A 21,388-nucleotide genomic window follows, 5' to 3' on the forward strand; every position below is an offset into this window, starting at 1 on the left:
TCTGAGAGTCTTTAGGTGCCTTTTGGCAAACTCCAAGCTGGCTGTCATGTGCCTTTTACTGAGGAGTGGCTTCTGTCTGGCCACTCTACCATAAAGGCCTGATTGGTGGAGTGCTGCAGAGATGGTTGTCCTTCTTGAAGGTTCTCCCATCTCCATAGAGGAACTCTGGAGCTCTGTTAAAGTGACCATATGGTTCATATGGCCTTTATCCCCTGATTGCTCAGTTTGGCTGGGCGGCCAGCTCTAGGAAGAGTCTTGGTGGTTCCAAACTTCTTCCATTTAAGAATGATGTAGGCCGCTTTGTTCTTGGGGACCTCCAATGCTGCAGAAATGTTTTGCTACCCTTCCCCAGATCTGTGCCTCGACACAATCCTGTCTCGGAGCTCTACAATTCCTTTGACCTCTTGGCTTGGTTTTTGCTCTGACATGCACTGTCAACTGTGGGACCTTAAATATACAGGTGTGTGCCTTTCCAAATCATGTCCAATCAATTGAATTTACCACAGGTAGATTCCAATCAAGTTGTAGAAACATCTCAAGGATGATCAATGGGAACAGGATGCACCTGAGCTCAATTTCGAGTCTCATAACAAAGGGTCTGAATACTTATGTAAATAAGCTATTTCTGTTTTCGCTTTGTCATTATGGGGTGTCGTGTGTAGATTGATGAGGGAAGAAATTATGTAATCCATTTTAGAATAAGGCTGTAACGCAACAAAATGTGGAAAAAGTGAAGGGGTCTGAATACTTTCCGAATGCACCGTATACAGGACAGGACTTACTGTACACAGCAGTCCTGGGTTGAAAATAATTATGGTATGTGGAATCTTGCGAATACTTAAAAGAGTCTTTCAGAAGTGGAGAGAACATGATAATTATGCAGTTCATGTCTTTTCAACAGCAGGTTCAAGTCTCAGCGCAGCAGGGAACACGCATGCATGTACGCGCGCATACACACAGAGGGAGTGAAGACAGAGAGAGCGTGTAGAGGATATATTATAGATGCAGATAGCTGCAGGAGGGCCAGCGTACTGCTGTTAATGTTAGGTAGTGTGACTGACTGGCCAAGGTTACAGTGACAGTAATAACCCCTGTCTCAGGGCGTGAACCAACCTCCACTCCCCAACACGGCACAGACAGCCTGGTAGAGACAGCCTGGCAGAGAGCACCAGCTACAGTTAGCAGGCTGGCTTTAGAGGGACTGGGCTTCTGCCCTCCTTGGAGGAGAATCAGAATGATGATGAAGCAAATTTCTATTTTTGTTGTTGGAAGATAGCTGGGGTGTAGTTTTTATTTATGCGAGCGTGCTGATCAGCTGCCACGGTTCAGTTCAAAAGTGATATGAAAAGTCTTTATGCTCCTAAAAGACAGCTTGCATTGTGACATTATACCATTAACTCAGCGAAGGGATGAGAAAAATGTTTGTGAAAGAATCATTTAAATGCCTAACTATGTCTTTCCTCCCATTTAGACAGAGTCAGAGACAGAGAGCGAGTCTGTGAGGTCAGATTCTTCAGGCGCCTGATGGGATCTGTCATACAGATATGGCTGACATTTTTTTGATAATTGCTCTGCCTGGCCATGATCTGTATTAGCATATGAAAGTTGTCTTCTCTTTTTTCTTCTCTTTCTTGCAAAGGGTGCATGCTAATTTGTAAGTAATTTCAGATGACAGAGTGGTTGTATCCCAGAGGTACTCTCTCTCTCTCTCTCTCTCTCTCTCTCGCTCTCTCTCTCTCGCTCTCTCTCTCTCTCTCTCTCTCTCTCTCTCTCTCTCTCTCTCTCTCTCTCTTACTCTCTCTCCTTGTGTCTGTATTAGTGTACAATCAGCAGAAGCCTCAGAGCTGAGCTGCGGGTCCTATGTGGCGGTGTTGTTGACAGGCATGGAGAAAGCCACCTTTTAGGCAGATGGCATTTGTCACCCAGCAAGTATAGGTCAGCCTGGAGAAAGAGCTCAACAATGTAATCACATGATTTGCTATTGTTATTCATTTTTGTGTGTAATATTGTTGAATTACTATTCATGGATGTGATTTCGTGAAGTTTCAGCAAAATCCTCCACTGTAGAGAATACAGAGTCTATGTGAAAGCTCTGTAGCTTGTATGAGGAACAATTGAATATATTGTGGAAATTCACAGAAGGAGGACTTGTGTCCCTGACTATGGCCATGCCAAGCACCTGGCTAGAGGAAGGAGAGGGGAAGGGGATGGAAGGGGCTTGGTGCCACCTGGGGATGGTGATGCCATTGCCATACTCTGACACACACAGATACTTTCACACACACACACACACACACACACACACACACACACACACACACACACACACACACACACACACACACACACACACACACACACACACACACACACACACACACACACACACACACACACCTTGCTTCACACAGTCTGTTTTAATGAAAGCGCCTCTCATTCATAAACCCATAGAACAAAATCTAGTCATCTAGCAGCTTGTCAGGCAAGGTTCAGGAGAAAGTGAGAAGAGAAGGAGGAGGAGAAAGAAAGACAGGAGAGACTGACTGCTTCCCCCTCTGATAACACACACACAGATGTATGCACACTCTCCTTTCCCCCTTATTTTACCAGTGGTTGCTTGTCACACACAACTGCAGCTAGACCACAAGCTGAAAAGCCCTTCAGGATATCAAATCCACGCTCTAACTAGGTCAACGCTCGCTCCTCACAATACACTACTGCTGCTGCTGCATCCTCCTCGTCTCCCTCGCTCTCTCCTTCTCTAGCTATCTTTCTCTCTTTCTCTCTCTCTATTTCAGTTTTTCTCCGTGTGTATGTTTTTTCTCCATCTTTATTTCAACTCTCTTCTTTCTATTAAATGTAAAACACCACAAGGTTGAATCAATATTCTTTAATTAAACATCAATTACATGAACAGAGGTTCATTTGACTGCTTTCTTTGGATTATTGTGGCATTCTATACAAAGGCCCATTCCACTGGGCACGAACTGGTAGAATAAATGTTGTTTCAACATAATGTGTCAACTTATTGTGACGTGGAATCTACGTCTAAAAACATTCGATTTGAAAAGAGTAATAAACTGTTGTTTTGAGAGTGAAATTTCAACCATAATCATCATGCTAACCAAATTTCACCAGAGACCAACCTTGAATTTGTACCTGGTATTTTGTTACGTTGTCAACCAAACACAATTCAATATTACTTTTGTAATGCAGTAAATAGTCTAAAGTTAAGGCTAATGTAATAAACTAATGTAACATGCATAGGTTATTGCAGGTCTGTGGAGATCTTCACAATTGCTGTAACAATCTGTGCAGAATCTCGAACGGCATTGATCACTTGAACTATGTACAGTTGAAGTCGGAAGTTTACATGCACCTTAGCCAAATACATTTAAACTCAGTTTTTCTCAATTCCTGACATTTAATCCTAGTAAAAATTCCCTGTCTTAGGTCAGTTAGATCACCACTTTATTTTAAGAATGTGAAATGTCAGAATAATAGTAGAGAGAATTATTTATTTCAGCTTTAATTTCTTTCATCACATTCCCAGTGGGTCAGAAGTTTACATACACTCAATTAGTATTTGGTAGCACTGCCTTTAAATTGTTTAGCTTGGGTCAAACGTTTCGGGTAGCCTTCCACAAGCTTCCCACAATAAGTTGGGTGAATTTTGGTCCATTCCTCCTGACAGAGCTGGTGTAACTGAGTCAGGTATGCAGGACTCCTTGCTCGCACACGCTTTTTCAGTTCTGCCCACAAATGTTCTATAGGATTGAGGTCAGGGCTTTGTGATGGCCACTCCAATAGCTTGACTTTGTTGTCCTTCCATTTTGCCACAACTTCGGAAGTATGCTTGGGGTCATTGTCCATTTGGAAGACCCATTTGCGACCAAGCTTTATCTTCCTGACTGATGTCTTGAGATTTTGCTAAAATATATCCACATAATTTTCCTCCCTCATGATGCCATCTAGTTTTTGAAGTGCACCAGTCCCTCCTGCAGCAAAGCACCCCCACAACATGATGCTGCTACCCCCGTGTTTCACGGTTGGAATGGTGTTCTTCGGCTTGCAAGCCTCCCCCTTTTTCCTCCAAACATAATGATGGTCATTATTGCCAAACAGTTATATTTTTGTTTCATCAGACCAGAGGACATTTCTCCAAAAAGTACGATCTTTGTCCGCATGTGCAGTTGCAAACCATAGTCTGGCTTTTTTATGACGGTTTTGGAGCAGTGGCTTCTTCCTTGCTGAGTGGCCTTTCAGGTTATGTCGATATAGGACCCTTTTTACTGTGGATATAGATACTTTTGTACCGGTTTCCTCCAGCATCTTCACAAGGTCCTTCGCTGTTGTTCTGGGATTGATTTGCCCTTTTTGCACCAAAGTATGTTCATCTCTAGGAGACAGAACGCGTCTCCTTCCTGAGCGGTATGACGGCTGCGTGGTCCCATGGTGTTTATACTTGCGTATTATTGTTTGTACAGATGAACGTGATACATTCAGGCGTTTGGAAATTGCTCCCAAGGATGAACCAGACTTGTGGAGGTCTACAATTCTTTTTCTGAGGTCTTGGCTGATTGCTTTTGATTTGCCCATGATGTCAAGCAAAGAGGCACTGCGTTTGAAGGTAGGCCTTGAAATACATCCACAGTTACGCTTCCAATTGACTCAAATGATGTCAATTAGCCTATCAGAAGCTTCTAAAGCCATGACATAATTTTCTGGAATTTTCCAAGCTGTTTAAAGGCACAGTCAACTTAGTGTATGTAAACTTTTGACCCACTGGAATTGTGATACAGTGAATTATAAGTGAAATAATCTGTCTGTAAACAATTGTTGGAAAAATTACTTGTGTCATGCACAAAGTAGATGTCCTAACAGACTTCCCAAAACTATAGTTTGTTAACAAGAAATTTGTGGAGTGGTTGAAAAACGAGTTTTAATGACTCCAAGCTAAGTGTATGTAAACTTCCGATTTCAACTGTACTTTTAATGTAATCTCAACTGCAATCCACACCATAAAAAGGAATTCCCCTCGACCACAGCCACAAATTGGGGAAAACAAACATAATTTTCAATTGACCCGCATTGTAAAAGAGACAACTTCATAGTAAATTTTTAGTCATACAGAAATAACAAAACATGCTGAAAAGCTGCTGTGTTGTTCTATGTACATGTTAACAGGTCAAGAATCCCGACCTACGCTTCACAATGCTCCCGTGTAGGTAAATGGAGTCTGCGAGAAGAGCCCTGTGGCTTCAGGCTATTTGGTGTGGGAGATTTGTGACTAAAATTACTATTTGTAGCCAAAGATTTTTTATAGCTAACCCAAGATAGACCAGAGCCTGTCATTTCCAGTGGGAGCAAATTAATCATAGTGGGCAGAGCCAAGCATGAGCTAGTGAGATCCTATTGGCATGTTCTAGGATGTATTTGCATATTTCCATTAGGTAACGCCTACTCTGTGTGTCACGCCCTGACCTTAGAGATCCTTTTTATGTCTCTATTTTGGTTTGGTCAGGGCGTGAGTTGGGGTGGGCATTCTATGTTTTGTGTTCTATGTTTTCTATTTCTGTGTGTTTGGCCAGGTGTGGTTCTCAATCAGAGGCAGCTGTCTATCGTTGTCTCTGATTGAGAACCATACTTAGGTAGCCTTTTCCCACCTGTGTTTTGTGGGTAGTTTTCTGTTTTTGTGTCTGCACCAGACAGAACTGTTTCGCTTTCGTTCTCCTGTTTGTTGTTTTTGTTCGATTTGGTTTTTTGGATTAAATTATGAACACTTTAAACGCTGCACCTTGGTCCACTCTTCCTTCAGCCCACGAGAAGCGTTAAACTGTGAAGTGCGCGTGTGCAATAACTCAATTCGACCTTTACACTCCTAAACAACAAGATTTTTGGTAAACTTTAGCAAAGGGTAAAGTCTACAAAATGCAGTACATTATGTTTGTTACAGATTCTAGTTTTGGAAACAGAAAACTGTATGGAGATCAAATATTTAATCGATTACAAAATTATCATCATGTCAGTCGGAAATCCAGTGGCGCAGATGGAATTATCCAAACAGATTTAAATCTCCCTGAAATGTTTATATTTGGTTGCTTAGGCAACCAAACACAATTCAATATCACTTTTCAAATACAATAAAAAGCATATTAACTTGTCGACAAGTTAACAAATGATATGATAGATTCATGTCTCCAACTCAACCATCATTTTAAGTTAAAGAATATGATTAAGCCAGTGGCTCAGATGTAACTATCCAAGCAGTAGATACATCTCCTTTAAATGTTGATATTTGGTTGAGTTGTCTTACTTATTGTATTACTTGTTGTATTACTTATATAATAGTACTTGTAATACAGTAAATAGCCTTAACTTTAGGCTATCTTACAACATTCAACCTTAAAATGAGTAACTTTTAATGTAATCTCAATGGCAAACCACGTGATTTGGTTCCGCTATTAGATGAAGCACAGTGATAACACATTCATTTGGTGTATACATTTTTTAAAATTGACATTGTATTCCTGAACTTTGCTGTGCTTTTAAATAGTTGAAAGCGCAGTTATAGACATTTGGGTGACAACTAAAACAATAATCAGAAATTGTTTTTCCATTGGAATTTTGTTGTGCTTTTAGATGGTTGAAAGACCTTTGGCAGATTTTTGAGTGGGTGAATATAGATTGTAGTAAGGAATGTGCATTTTTGCCCGTTCAAGATGATTCGATGCATATTTATAGTATGCACCAATACGATACAGGAACAAAACATTTTAGTTGTAAACGATTCGGTGGGATTCGGTTTGATTAGAGGAATGGATCGATGCGATTCAGTTTGATGTTGTGGTTGTGTGTGTAAACATTAAGAACACCTGCTTTTTCATGACATAGACTGACCAGGTGAAAGCTATGATCCCTTATTGGTGTCACCCGTGTAGATTAAGAGGAGGAGACAGGTTAAAGTAGGATTTTTAAACCTTGAGGCATGGATTGTGCATGTGTGCCATTCAGAGGGTGAATGGGCAAGACAAAACATTTAAGTGCCTTAGAATGGTATGGTAGTAGGTGCCAGGTTTGAGTGGGTCAAGAACTGCAGTGTTGCTGGGTTTTTCACGCTCAACCATTTCCCTTGTGTATCAAGAATGGTCCACCACCCAATGGACATCCAGCCAATTTGATACCACTGTGGGAAGCATTGGAGTCAACATGGGCAGCGTATCTGCAGATAAAAATTAATTATATTGGTTGTCACTCAACTAATAAAGCCTAATAATATGCAAGCCATTTAATAAATATTTGAATGTTGAAGGTGACACAAACATGCGCCACATCAGGAATAGGTTTACCTCTCATTGGTCATCGTGTGAAGCTGCACACAGTGTGCAGTTAGGCTGCTGATATTGCCTGGGGTTGTTCAGCATGCAAAATTATTTGTAGATTAACGACTGTCGACATCATGTGCACCTTAGTTCGACACTGAAGGAGAGGATGCATTTGTCACAAAAGATTAAAGGTATTTTTGGAAGATAGAAAGAAAGTAATATGAGCAAAATATTTTAGTGAACCAGTGATTGGTAATGTTTGAATCGATTTTCTGATCGATGCATGCTACATTTGGATCGGTTTCGTATCTTAAACATTTGAACCGGGGACCGATGCTTATCGTGAATCAATTCCTAGTTGTAATCTCATTGGTCAATGTCTCAACAAAATATTACCCAATTTTCCACATTGAAATGACGTGGCATGCCCAGTGGAAAAACAATACAGTATGTCGCAATACAAATGTTTCCCTTTCTATATCAAAAAGAAAATTTGGGCAAAATATGTTGAAAATAGTGTAGATTGAAGCAGTGCTGTAATGGGTTTTGTGTTTTTGAGACAAATTCTATAAGGTGTCGGTCACTGAACTGATTCTCATAGCTTCAATACTGACTGGCATAGGCTAGATGGGAAGGAAATGGGAGGTATTGTACACATGCCATCCCCAACACCATCCGAAACATTATCCTCTATCATCTGTGACTGAGGAATATCCTCCCAGCCTGCTATGACAGCTCCGGCAGGCATCAGGCATTAGCCCTCCTACACGTTGACGACCTCCCCCCATTCCCAGCTTTCCCACGAATTAGCATGATATTAGCACAACCGACCTGAGCTGCACCATGCCACAATGCAATATCAAAGCTCTGTGCGATCTCTATCCCTGGGTTCCTCTGCTTTAGTCTGAGAAAGAGAGAGAGAGAGCGTTACATGATAAAGAGCTGTGTTAGACTGCCACAACACAACACACAGCCCTGTCATATTTCCTCTCAGCTGTGTTCATCTAAATGGGCTGGAACTGGTGTTCAGTGTTTGTAGTCTCATGACCAGGCAAATATTTACAAAGCCACTTTGATATTCTATATCAACTGTTAGTAGGGCTTTGAGTGTTTTTATAATGTCTACACAGGGTGGTGTTGTCAGACTCCAGCCACCCTAGTCAAAGATTGTTCTCTCTGCTACCGCACGGCAAGCTGTACCGGAGCACCAAGTCTAGGTCCAAGAGGCTTCTAAACAGCTTCTACTAGCCATAAGACTACTAAACATCTATTCAAATGGCTACCCAGACTACTTGCATTGCCCCCCTCTTTTACGCTGCTGCTACTCTCTGTTGTTATCTATGCCTAACTCACTTTAATAACTCTACCCACATGTATATATTACCTCAATTACCTCGACTAACCGGTGCCCCCGCACATTGACTCTGTACCGGTACCCCCTGTATATAGCCTCGCTATTGTTATTTTACTGCTGCTCTTTAATTATTTGTTACTTTATTTAATTTTTTTGGTTATTTTCTTAAAACTGCATTGTTGGTTAAGGGCTTGTAAGTAAGCTTTTCACTGTAAGGTCTACTACGCCTGTTGTATTCGGCGCATGTGACAAATACAATTTGATTTGATTCCATTCTGGTGTGAATTTCAATTCAAAAGCAAAGCTACAGATGGTTGTACAGCATGTTTCTGTATGTACAGTATGTCTAACGATGTGATGTATGTTTTGTCTTGCAGCGCCGCGGTTCCTCATCACCTCCACAGGAGCCCTGTACATCCTGGACGTGCAGAATGAGGATGGATTGTATAACTACAGGTGTATGACACGCCACCGCTACACGGGAGAGACCAGGCAGAGCAACAGTGCACGTCTCTTTTTGTCAGGTAAGCAGAGGGACATTACAGCTTGGATGCCTTTCTGTTGTGCAAGTCTGGGTGCCAATGTTTGCATGGAATACACTCTGAATATTGCTAGGTTTGACTATTGTTTCCCTTCGCTCCTTCAATCTGAACCTGCTCCAAGCTAGTTAACAGAGTATGGCTAACAATGCATACCTTTGACCATGCTACAGTATGCATTACATATCGAATCTATCTCACCTTTGGCCATTGCTCCTCCCTCAGACCCCACTAACTCGGCACCGGCCATCCTGGATGGCTTTGAGCGTCGCGAGGTGATGACATCACACCGGGTGGAGCTGCCATGCAAGGCATCTGGTCACCCGGCCCCCAAATACCGCTGGCTGAAGGACAACCGACCGCTGGAGCCGGACAGCCGCTTCAGGCAGAGTGTGACGGGCCTGCTGATCGAGAGGGCCCAGCCCAGTGACACGGGGAGCTACGTGTGTGAGGTGTGGAACAGCTATGGCAATGCAGAGGTGGTGGGGAGGCTGCAGGTCAAAGGTCAGTAATAGATTGTGTGCAGCATGTTGTGCTAAATGTACAGTATGTTTGTTGTTAATGTGTATCTAAGATTATGTTTGTATTTGGAGTTTAAAATCCATTTCAGAGTTGATATGTATTTAGCTGACATAGAGTATGTCACATTGACATATGTGTAACTCTTCCAGAACCGCTGAAGGCGGTGGTCAGCCCGAGGAAGGTGAAAGGCAGCGTGGGTAGCCAGGTGTCTCTGTCGTGCAGCGTGAGTGGCTCGGAGGAGTACGAGCTGTCCTGGTACCGGAATGGAGAGATCATCTACCCTGGAAACAGTGTCCGCATGACTGGAAACAACCGGGAGAACCTGGTCATGGCTGGGATGGCTAAGAGTGATGGAGGAGCCTACCAGTGCTTCGCCAGGAACGGCAAGATGTCCGCCCAGGACTTTGTCCAGGTCATCCTGGAAGGTCAGTACAATCAGTGGATGTCTGTGTGGTCAGGGAGTTATTTGATTACATATGAGTGATGTTACTGTGAATAACAGTAGGGAACGTCTCTGAATGTGGGTTTTTGTGTTTGGTTATTTGGGTGTTTTTAGTGTATATGTGCGCGTGAGCGTTGTGTGACCATGCATAGTGTGTCCATATGTGAGTGTGTGCTTGCCTGCATGTTTTGTGTGTGTGTGTGTGTGTGTGTGTGTGTGTGTGTGTGTGTGTGTGTGTGTGTGTGTGTGTGTGTGTGTGTGTGTGTGTGTGTGTGTATGTGTGTGTGTGTGTGTGTGTGTGTGTGTGTGTGTGTGTGTGTGTGCGTGCGTGTGCTAATGAGGGCTGCAGTAAAGCCCTGCCACAGCCCCTGTTATTAGATTATCAGAACGTGCCTCACATTGCTCACATCGCCTGAGCTCCGTTGCTGGGGAAACTGTCTCCCATTGCCATGGACCAGTATAAAGACGGTATTGATAATCTATAATGGTGATGAGGAGGAGGAGGAGGAACAATTTCAAATTCCACGTGTGAAATCCATACAGTATATGGAAATATACAGTATTAGCTTGAATGGACACTATGTGCTCATCATGATCCCCATACAGACATTTCAATATATTTAACTTCACGTAAAATATATTTCAAATACATGTACATTTGCATTTTTGCTCAAGTGCATGTAATACCTGACAATTCCAGAAATGCATGGCTATGACACCTAGGGCTCTATTTTAACAAACCTACGCACAGGCAGAAGCACAATAGGTTCAGGGGAGTGTAAAGTTTTTTTTTGCTATTTTCACTATCCCAATTATCGGCACACTTAGTCTGTTATTTTCATTTTTAACTAGGTAAGGACACATTTTTATTTACAATGGCTGCCTACACCGGCCAAACCAGGACGACGCTGGGCCAATTGTTTCGCCGTCCTATGGGACTCCTAATCATGGCCTAATCAAGGTTGTGACACAGCCTGGATTTGAACCAGGGTGTCTGTAGTGACGCCTCTAGCACTGAAATGCAGTGCCTTAGACCGTTGCGCCACTCAGGAGCCCAGAGTGAATAGAAATGGCTTACAGACACTAAATAACAAAATGAAGACCTATCTTTGCTAAATACGTTCACTTGAACCCATTTGCAGTCCACATTGTTCTAAGTAATTGCATGGCTTCAATAGCATTCACACTGATATAGGGGCTAGGCCTACTGTAAATTACATTATGGCTCAGCATGGGCATGCCAAACATTTTCAATAAGCAAGATTAAATTCATTATTGATAAGGCCTAAAGAGGGAACTGTAAGAACTGACGCTGGAGTAGAGAAGCAGGTACAGAGTGAACATTTAATTTTGCACAGACATGTAACAGGACAGGAACAGCGTCAGAACCGGGTAACACAACGACATATGACAATTAATGCAGAAGCGGGGAACAGAGCTGGGGAACAGACAGATATAGGGGAGGTAATAACACAGGTGATTGAGTCCAGGTGAGTCCAATGAATTGCTGATGCGTGTGACGAGGGAAGCAGGTGTGCATAATGATGGTGGCAGGAGTGCGTAATGCTGGGCAGGGAGAGGGAGAGCGGGAGCAGGCGTCACAGGAACAAATAATAATAACTTATTAACAAAACATCAACTTGATTGAAATAGGCTATGTCACACTTACAGGCACCATCATTTCTCCCTGTGGCCATATAATATTAAAACAACGAAGACGATGGAGGGTTTTACGGCTCATCCAAACTTTTCATTGTAGCTGGACAAAGATCCAATATACAGTGCATACGGAAAGTATTCAGACCCCTTGACTTTTTACAGATTTTTTTACGTTACAGCCTTATTCTAAAATTGATTAAATTAAAAAGAAAAAAAGAAATACCTTATTTACATAACTATTCAGACCCTTTGCTACATGACTCAAAATTGAGCTCAGGTGCATCCTGTTCCCATTGATCATCCTTGAGATGTTTCTACAACTTGATTGGAGTCCACCTGTGGTAAATTCAATTGGTTGGACATGATTTGGAAAGGCACACACCTGTCTATATAAGGTCCCATAGTTGACAGTGCATGTCAGAGCAAAAACCAAGCCATGAGGTCAAAGGAATTGTCCGTAGCGCTCCGAGACAGGATTGTGTCGAGGCACAGATCTGGGGAAGGGTACCAAAACATTTCTGCAGCATTGAAGGTCCCCAAGAACACAGTTGCCTCCATCATACTTAAATGGAAGAGGTTAGGAACCACCAAGACTCTTCCTAGAGCTGGCTGGCCAGCCAAACTGACCAATCAGGGGAGAAGGGCCTTGGTCAGGGAGGTGACCAAGAATCCGATGGTTACTCTGACCAAGCTCCAGAGAACTTTCCAGAAGGACAATCATCTCTGCAGCACTCCACCAATCAGGCTTTTATGGTAGAGTGGCCAGACGGAAGCCACTCCTCAGTAAAAAAGTACTTGACAGCCCGCTTGGAGTTTGTCAAAAGGCACCTAAAGGACTCTCAGACCATGAGAAACAAGATTCTCTGGTCTGATGAAACCAAGATTGAACTCTTTGGCCTGAATAACAAGTGTCACGTCTGGAGGAAACCAGGCACCATCCCTACGGTGAAGTATGATGGTGGCAGCATCAGGCTGTGGGGATGTTTTTTAGCAGCAGGACTGGGAGACTAGTTGGGATTGAGGGAAAGATGAACAAAGCAAAGTACAGAGATACTTGATGAAAACCTGCTCCAGAACGCTCAGGACCTCGGACTAGTTCACCTTCCAACAGGACAACGACCCTAAGCACACAGCCAAGACAACGCAGGAGTGGCTTCGGGACCGAATGTCTTTCAGTGGCCCAGCCAGATCCCGGACTTGAACCCGATCTAACATCTCTGGAGAGACCTGCAAATAGCTGTGCAGCGACACTCCCCTCCAACCTGACAGAGCTTGAGAGGATCTGCAGAGGATGGGAGAAACTCCCCAAATACAGGTGTGCCAAGCTTCATACCCAAGACTTGAGGCTGTAATCGCTGCCAAAGGTGTTTCAACAAAGTACTGAGTAAAGGGTCTGAATACTTATGTAAATGTGACATTTCAGTTTTTTATGTTTAATAAATGTGAGAGAAAAAAATCTAAAAACCTGTTTTTGCTTTGTCATTATGAGATATAGTGTGTAGATTGAGGAAAACAAACAATTTAAGTCATTTTAGAATAAGGCTGTAACGTAACAAAATGTGGGAAAAGTGAAGGGGTCTGAATACTTTCTGAATGCACTGTAAATGCATTTAAATGCATTTGAGTGCTTTAGATATGCTTTTGGCATGTGTTAAGTACAATAAAATACATTTGGACCAAATGTATTGTAGCTGCGGCCACCTGTGGATCTGGAGATGTGGCTTGTTGGAGGCGTGGCCTTGAGTGAGTTTTCGTTAGGCCACCCATCTGAGAAAGTGTCATGTCAGTTCATGTCTTATCTTGTACCTTGTTATTAAAGGTTTAGCTTGTACACTACCAGTTCTGTAGTCCTAATGAGACTGACGTACACAAAGTGTACAAAACATTAGGGATACCTTCCTAATATTGAGTTGCACCCCCTTTTGCCCTCAGAACAGCCTCAATTTCTTGGTGCATGGACTCTACGAGGTGTCGAAAGCGTTCCAAAGGGATGCTGGCCCATGTTGACTCCAATGCTTCCAACAGTACTGTCAAGTTGGCTGGATGTCCTTTATGTGGTAGACCGTTCTTGATACACACAGGAAACTGTTGCGTGTGAAAAACCCAGCAGCGTTGCAGTTCTTGACACACTCAAACTGGTGCACCAGGCACATACTACCATACTGTACCATACTTACATGTTTTCTCTTGTCCATTCAGCCTCTGAATGGCATACATACACAATCCATGTCTCAATTGTCTCAAGGCTTAAAAATCCTTCTTTAACCTGTCTCCTCCCCTTCATTTACACTGATTGAAGTGGATTTAACAAGTGACATCAATAAGGCATCATTCGTAGTTTTCACCTGGATCCACCTGGTCAGTCTATGTCATAGAAAGACCAGGTGTTCCTAAAGTTTTGTACACTCAGTTTAAGTGCATGTGATACTAAAGAGCTCCATTGTTAAAACAGTCACCATTCATTATGATTAGGCCATTTTTTATATACATATTTGCCATACATTTTAATGTGACATATATTTCTTACAACTACAATCAAATTTAATATATTTCATAAGACAATTTCAAATACATTTACCAAATATATCAATAAATACATGTAAAAAATATATTCTAAAGTACATTGCTTAGTGTATTTCAGAATGGATTTTGAAATACATTAAATCAATTTTGCGATGCGTTTAACATATATTGGGATATAAATGTTGTATACATTTATATATACATTCTAAATACTTTCCAGAATATATGTTGGAATGTATTTAAAATGTATTAAACACATTATTTGAACATTTTAATGAACATATATTTTAAATATATTTAAAATAAATACAGCTTTTTTTCGTATGGGTCCCTCATTGCATGTGAGTTAAAGTCAGCTATTTTATTTCTCCCTGATTGACTGTACCTGCTAAACAGTGATGTTTACTTATTGTCAGCTAATGCACTGCTTCTTTGTATACACTCCAGGTAAAAATTGTCTGTAGACACATATCTACAATCAGCTAACCCAACCTAATCCTCACCTTCAAATCCAATTTAACTTTTAGGGGGAGAATATCTGACCTTAGAACTGTAAATAGAAGAAACACCTTTAGCTCTAACCCACCTCCCATCTACTAGAAGAAACACCTTTAGCTCTAACCCACCTCCCATCCTACTAGAAGTAACAACTTTAGCTCTATCCCACCTCCCATCTACTTGAAGAAACACCTTTAGCTCTAACCCACCTCCCACCTCCCATCTACTAGAACATACACCTTTAGCTCTAACCCAACTCCCAGCTACTATTACACTTTTAGCTCTAACTCACCTCCCATCTACTATAATATTTGCCTTTAGCTCTAACCCACCTCCCATCTACTAGAAGAAACACATTTAGCTCTAACCCACCTGCCATCTACTAGAACATACACCTTTAGCTCTAACCCACCTCCCATCTACCAGAAGAAAAACCTTTAGCTCTAATCCACCTCCCATCTACTAGAAGAAACACCTTGAGTTCTAATCCACCTCCCATCTATTAGAACATACACCTTTAGCTCTAACCCAACTCCCAGCTACTATTACACTTTTAGCTCTAACTCACCTCTCATCTACTATAAGATTTACCTTTAGCTCTAACCCACCTCCCATCTACTAGAAGAAACACATTTAGCTCTAACCCACCTCCCATCTACTAGAAGAAACACATTTAGCTCTAACCCACCTCCCATCTACTAGAAGAAACACATTTAGCTCTAACCCACCTGCCATCTACTAGAACATACATCTTTAGCTCTAACCCAACTCCCATCTACTAGAACATACACCTTTAGCTCTAACCCAACTCCCATCAACTAGAACATCTTTAGCTCTAACCCACCTCCCATCCACTAGAAGAAACCTCTTTAGCTCTAATCCACCTCCCATCTACCATAAGAAACACGTTTAGCTCTAACCCACCTCCCATCTACCATAAGACACACGCTTAGCTCTAATCAAATCAAAATCAAATCAAATGTATTTATATTGCCCTTCTTACATCAGCTGATATCTCAAAGTGCTGTACAGAATCCCAGCCTAAAACCCCAAACAGCAAGCAATGCAGGTGTAGAAGCACGGTGGCTAGGAAAAACTCCCTAGAAAGGCCAAAACCTAGGAGGAAACCTAGAGAGGTTACCAGGCTATGAGAGGTGGCCAGCCTCTTCTGGCTGTGCCGGGTGGAGATTATAACAGAACATGACCAAGATGTTCAAATGTTCATAAATGACCAGCATGATCAAATAATAATAATCACAGTAGTTGTCGAGGGTGCAGCAAGTCAGCACCTCAGGAGTAAATGTCAGTTGGCTTTTCATAGCCGATCATTAAGAGTATCTCTAGAGAGTTGAAAACAGCAGGTCTGGGACAGGTAGCACGTCCGGTGAACAGGTCAGGGTTCCATAGCCGCAGGCAGACAGCAAGGAGTCATCATGCCAGGTAGTCCTGAGGCATGGTCCTCGGGCTCAGGTCCTCCAAGAGAGAGAAAGAAAGAGAGAAAGAAAGAATTAGAGAGCATACTTAAATTCACACAGGGCACCGGATAAGACAGGAGAAGTACTCCAGATATAACAAACTGACCCTAGCCCCCCGACACATAAACTACTGCAACATAAATACTGGAGGCTGAGACAGGAGGGGTCAGGAGCCACTGTGGCCCCATCCGATAATACCCCCGGACAGGGCCAAACAGGAAGAATATAACCCCACCCACTTTGCCAAAGCACAGCCCCCACACCACTAGAGGGATATCTTCAACCACCAACTTACCATCCTGAGACAAGGCCGAGTATAGCCCACAAAGATCTTCGCCACGGCACAACCCAAGGGGGGGGGGGGGCGCCAACCCAGACAGGAAGATCACGTCAGTGACTCAACCCACTCAAGTGACGCACCCCTCCTAGGGACGGCATGAAAGAACACCAGTAAGCCAGTGACTCAGCCCCTGTAATAGGGTTAGAGGCAGAGAATCCCAGTGGAGAGAGGGGAACCGGCCAGGCAGAGACAGCAAGGGCGGTTCCTTGCTCCAGAGCCTTTCCGTTCACCTTCACACTCCTGGGCCAGACTACACTCAATCATATGACCCACTGAAGAGATGAGTCTTCAGTAAAGACTTCAAGGTTGAGACCGAGTCTGCGTCTCTCACATGGGTAGGCAGACCATTCCATAAAAATGGAGCTCTATAGGAGAAAGCCCTGCCTCCAGCTGTATGCTTAGAAATTCTAGGGACAATTAGGAGGCCTGCGTCTTGTGACTCTAATCCACCTCCCATCTACCAGAAGAAACACCTTTAGCTGTAACCCACTTCTCATGTACTAGAACACCTTTAGTTCTAATCCACCTCCCATCTACTAGAATAACCCCCTTTAGCTCTAACCCACCTCCCATCTGCTAGAAGAAACACCTTTAGCTCTAATCCACCTCCCATTTACCAGAAGAAAAGCCTTTAGCTCTAACCCACCTCCCATCTACTAGAATAAACACCTTTAGCTCTAACCCACCTCCCATCTACTAGAAGAAACACCTTTAGCTCTAACCCACCTCCCATCTACTAGAAGAAACACCTTTAGCTCTAACCCACCTCCCATCTATTAGAATAAACACCTTTAGCTCTAACCCACCTCCCATCTACTAGAAGAAACACCTTTAGCTCTAACCACCTCCCATCTAAAGGAGATACAGCTTTAGCTCTGACCCACCTCCCATCTACTAGAAGAAACCCCTTTAGCTCTAATCCACCTCCCATCTACCATAAGAAACACGTTTAAATCTAATCCACCTCCCATCTACCAGAAGAAACACCTTTAGTTCTAACTCACCTCCCATCTACTAGAAGATACACCTTTAGCTCTAACCCACCTCCCATCTACTTGAAGATATACCTTTAGCTCTAACCCACCTCCCATCTGCTAGAACATCTTTAGCTCTAACCCACCTCCCATCTACTAGAAGAAATACCTTTAGCTGTAAACCCACCTCCCATCTACTAGAACACATTTAGCTCTAACCTACCTCCATTTACTAGAAGAAACACCTTTAGCTCTAACCCACCTCCCATCAGCTAGAAGAAACACCTTTAGCTCTAGCCCACCTCCCATCTACGAGAAGAAACACCTTTAGCTCTAACCCACCTCCCATCTGCTAGAAGAAACATCTTTAGCTCTAGCCCACCTCCCATCTACTAGAAGAAACACCTTTAGCTCTAACCCACCTCCAATCTGCTAGAAGAAACACCTTTAGCTCTAACCAACCTCCCATCAGCTAGAATAAACACCTTTAGCTCTAGCCCACCTCCCATCTACTAGAAGAAACACCTTTAGCTCTAACCCACCTCCCATCTATTAGAATAAACACCTTTAGCTCTAACCCACCTCCCATCTACTAGAAGAAACACCTTTAGCTCTAACCACCTCCCATCTAAAGGAGATACAGCTTTAGCTCTGACCCACCTCCCATCTTCTAGAACATCTTTAGCTCTAACCCAACTCCCATCTACTAGAAGAAACACCTTTAGCTCTAACCCACCTCCCATCTGCTAGAACATCTTTAGCTCTAACCCACCTCCCATCTACTAGAAGAAATACCTTTAGCTGTAAACCCACCTCCCATCTACTAGAACACATTTAGCTCTAACCTACCTCCATTTACTAGAAGAAACACCTTTAGCTCTAACCCACCTCCCATCTGCTAGAAGAAACACCTTTAGCTCTAATCCACCTCCCATCTACCAGAAGAAAAGCCTTTAGCTCTAACCCACCTCCCATCTACTAGAATAAATACCTTTAGCTCTAACCCACCTCCCATCTACTAGAAGAAACACCTTTAGCTCTAACCCACCTCCCATCTACTAGAATAAACACCTTTAGCTCTAACCCACCTCCCATCTACTAGAATAAACACCTTTAGCTCTAACCCACCTCCCATCTACTAGAAGAAACACCTTTAGCTCTAACCACCTCCCATCTAAAGGAGATACAGCTTTAGCTCTGACCCACCTCCCATCTACTAGAAGAAACCCCTTTAGCTCTAATCCACCTCCCATCTACCATAAGAAACACGTTTAAATCTAATCCACCTCCCATCTACCAGAAGAAACACCTTTAGTTCTAACTCACCTCCCATCTACTAGAAGATACACCTTTAGCTCTAACCCACCTCCCATCTACTTGAAGATATACCTTTAGCTCTAACCCACCTCCCATCTGCTAGAACATCTTTAGCTCTAACCCACCTCCCATCTACTAGAAGAAATACCTTTAGCTGTAAACCCACCTCCCATCTACTAGAACACATTTAGCTCTAACCTACCTCCATTTACTAGAAGAAACACCTTTAGCTCTAACCCACCTCCCATCAGCTAGAAGAAACACCTTTAGCTCTAGCCCACCTCCCATCTACGAGAAGAAACACCTTTAGCTCTAACCCACCTCCCATCTGCTAGAAGAAACATCTTTAGCTCTACCCCACCTCCCATCTACTAGAAGAAACACCTTTAGCTCTAACCCACCTCCAATCTGCTAGAAGAAACACCTTTAGCTCTAACCAACCTCCCATCAGCTAGAATAAACACCTTTAGCTCTAGCCCACCTCCCATCTACTAGAAGAAACACCTTTAGCTCTAACCCACCTCCCATCTATTAGAATAAACACCTTTAGCTCTAACCCACCTCCCATCTACTAGAAGAAACACCTTTAGCTCTAACCACCTCCCATCTAAAGGAGATACAGCTTTAGCTCTGACCCACCTCCCATCTTCTAGAACATCTTTAGCTCTAACCCAACTCCCATCTACTAGAAGAAACACCTTTAGCTCTAACCCACCTCCCATCTGCTAGAACATCTTTAGCTCTAACCCACCTCCCATCTACTAGAAGAAATACCTTTAGCTGTAAACCCACCTCCCATCTACTAGAACACATTTAGCTCTAACCTACCTCCATTTACTAGAAGAAACACCTTTAGCTCTAACCCACCTCCCATCTACTAGAAGAAACACCTTTAGCTCTAACCACCTCCCATCTAAAGGAGATACAGCTTTAGCTCTGACCCACCTCCCATCTTCTAGAACATCTTTAGCTCTAACCCAACTCCCATCTACTAGAAGAAACACCTTTAGCTCTAACCCACCTCCCATCTGCTAGAACATCTTTAGCTCTAACCCACCTCCCATCTACTAGAAGAAATACCTTTAGCTGTAAACCCACCTCCCATCTACTAGAACACATTTAGCTCTAACCTACCTCCATTTACTAGAAGAAACACCTTTAGCTCTAACCCACCTCCCATCTGCTAGAAGAAACACCTTTAGCTCTAATCCACCTCCCATCTACCAGAAGAAAAGCCTTTAGCTCTAACCCACCTCCCATCTACTAGAATAAACACCTTTAGCTCTAACCCACCTCCCATCTACTAGAAGAAACACCTTTAGCTCTAACCCACCTCCCATCTACTAGAATAAACACCTTTAGCTCTAACCCACCTCCCATCTACTAGAATAAACACCTTTAGCTCTAACCCACCTCCCATCTACTAGAAGAAACACCTTTAGCTCTAACCACCTCCCATCTAAAGGAGATACAGCTTTAGCTCTGACCCACCTCCCATCTACTAGAAGAAACCCCTTTAGCTCTAATCCACCTCCCATCTACCATAAGAAACACGTTTAAATCTAATCCACCTCCCATCTACCAGAAGAAACACCTTTAGTTCTAACTCACCTCCCATCTACTAGAAGATACACCTTTAGCTCTAACCCACCTCCCATCTACTTGAAGATATACCTTTAGCTCTAACCCACCTCCCATCTGCTAGAACATCTTTAGCTCTAACCCACCTCCCATCTACTAGAAGAAATACCTTTAGCTGTAAACCCACCTCCCATCTACTAGAACACATTTAGCTCTAACCTACCTCCATTTACTAGAAGAAACACCTTTAGCTCTAACCCACCTCCCATCAGCTAGAAGAAACACCTTTAGCTCTAGCCCACCTCCCATCTACGAGAAGAAACACCTTTAGCTCTAACCCACCTCCCATCTGCTAGAAGAAACATCTTTAGCTCTACCCCACCTCCCATCTACTAGAAGAAACACCTTTAGCTCTAACCCACCTCCAATCTGCTAGAAGAAACACCTTTAGCTCTAACCAACCTCCCATCAGCTAGAATAAACACCTTTAGCTCTAGCCCACCTCCCATCTACTAGAAGAAACACCTTTAGCTCTAACCCACCTCCCATCTATTAGAATAAACACCTTTAGCTCTAACCCACCTCCCATCTACTAGAAGAAACACCTTTAGCTCTAACCACCTCCCATCTAAAGGAGATACAGCTTTAGCTCTGACCCACCTCCCATCTTCTAGAACATCTTTAGCTCTAACCCAACTCCCATCTACTAGAAGAAACACCTTTAGCTCTAACCCACCTCCCATCTGCTAGAACATCTTTAGCTCTAACCCACCTCCCATCTACTAGAAGAAATACCTTTAGCTGTAAACCCACCTCCCATCTACTAGAACACATTTAGC

The 21,388-nt window shown here is 42.9% G+C and overlaps 1 protein-coding gene across 2 annotated transcripts in view; it reads left to right on the forward strand.

Annotated features, from left to right (window-relative positions):
* The window catches only part of dscama (Down syndrome cell adhesion molecule a), a 137,630-nt gene that overhangs the window by 53,782 nt on the left and 62,460 nt on the right, over nucleotides 1-21,388 (forward strand). For both annotated transcript variants that reach the window (XM_039004702.1, XM_039004703.1), the window contains exons 3-5: nucleotides 9,057-9,203; nucleotides 9,444-9,722; nucleotides 9,890-10,165. In XM_039004702.1, the coding sequence (XP_038860630.1) occupies nucleotides 9,057-9,203; nucleotides 9,444-9,722; nucleotides 9,890-10,165 (702 nt within the window). The remainder of the gene's footprint in view (nucleotides 1-9,056; nucleotides 9,204-9,443; nucleotides 9,723-9,889; nucleotides 10,166-21,388) is intronic.

The sequence above is a fragment of the Salvelinus namaycush genome, chromosome 12, assembly GCF_016432855.1.
Source record: "Salvelinus namaycush isolate Seneca chromosome 12, SaNama_1.0, whole genome shotgun sequence".
NCBI classification, from domain to species: domain Eukaryota; kingdom Metazoa; phylum Chordata; class Actinopteri; order Salmoniformes; family Salmonidae; genus Salvelinus; species Salvelinus namaycush.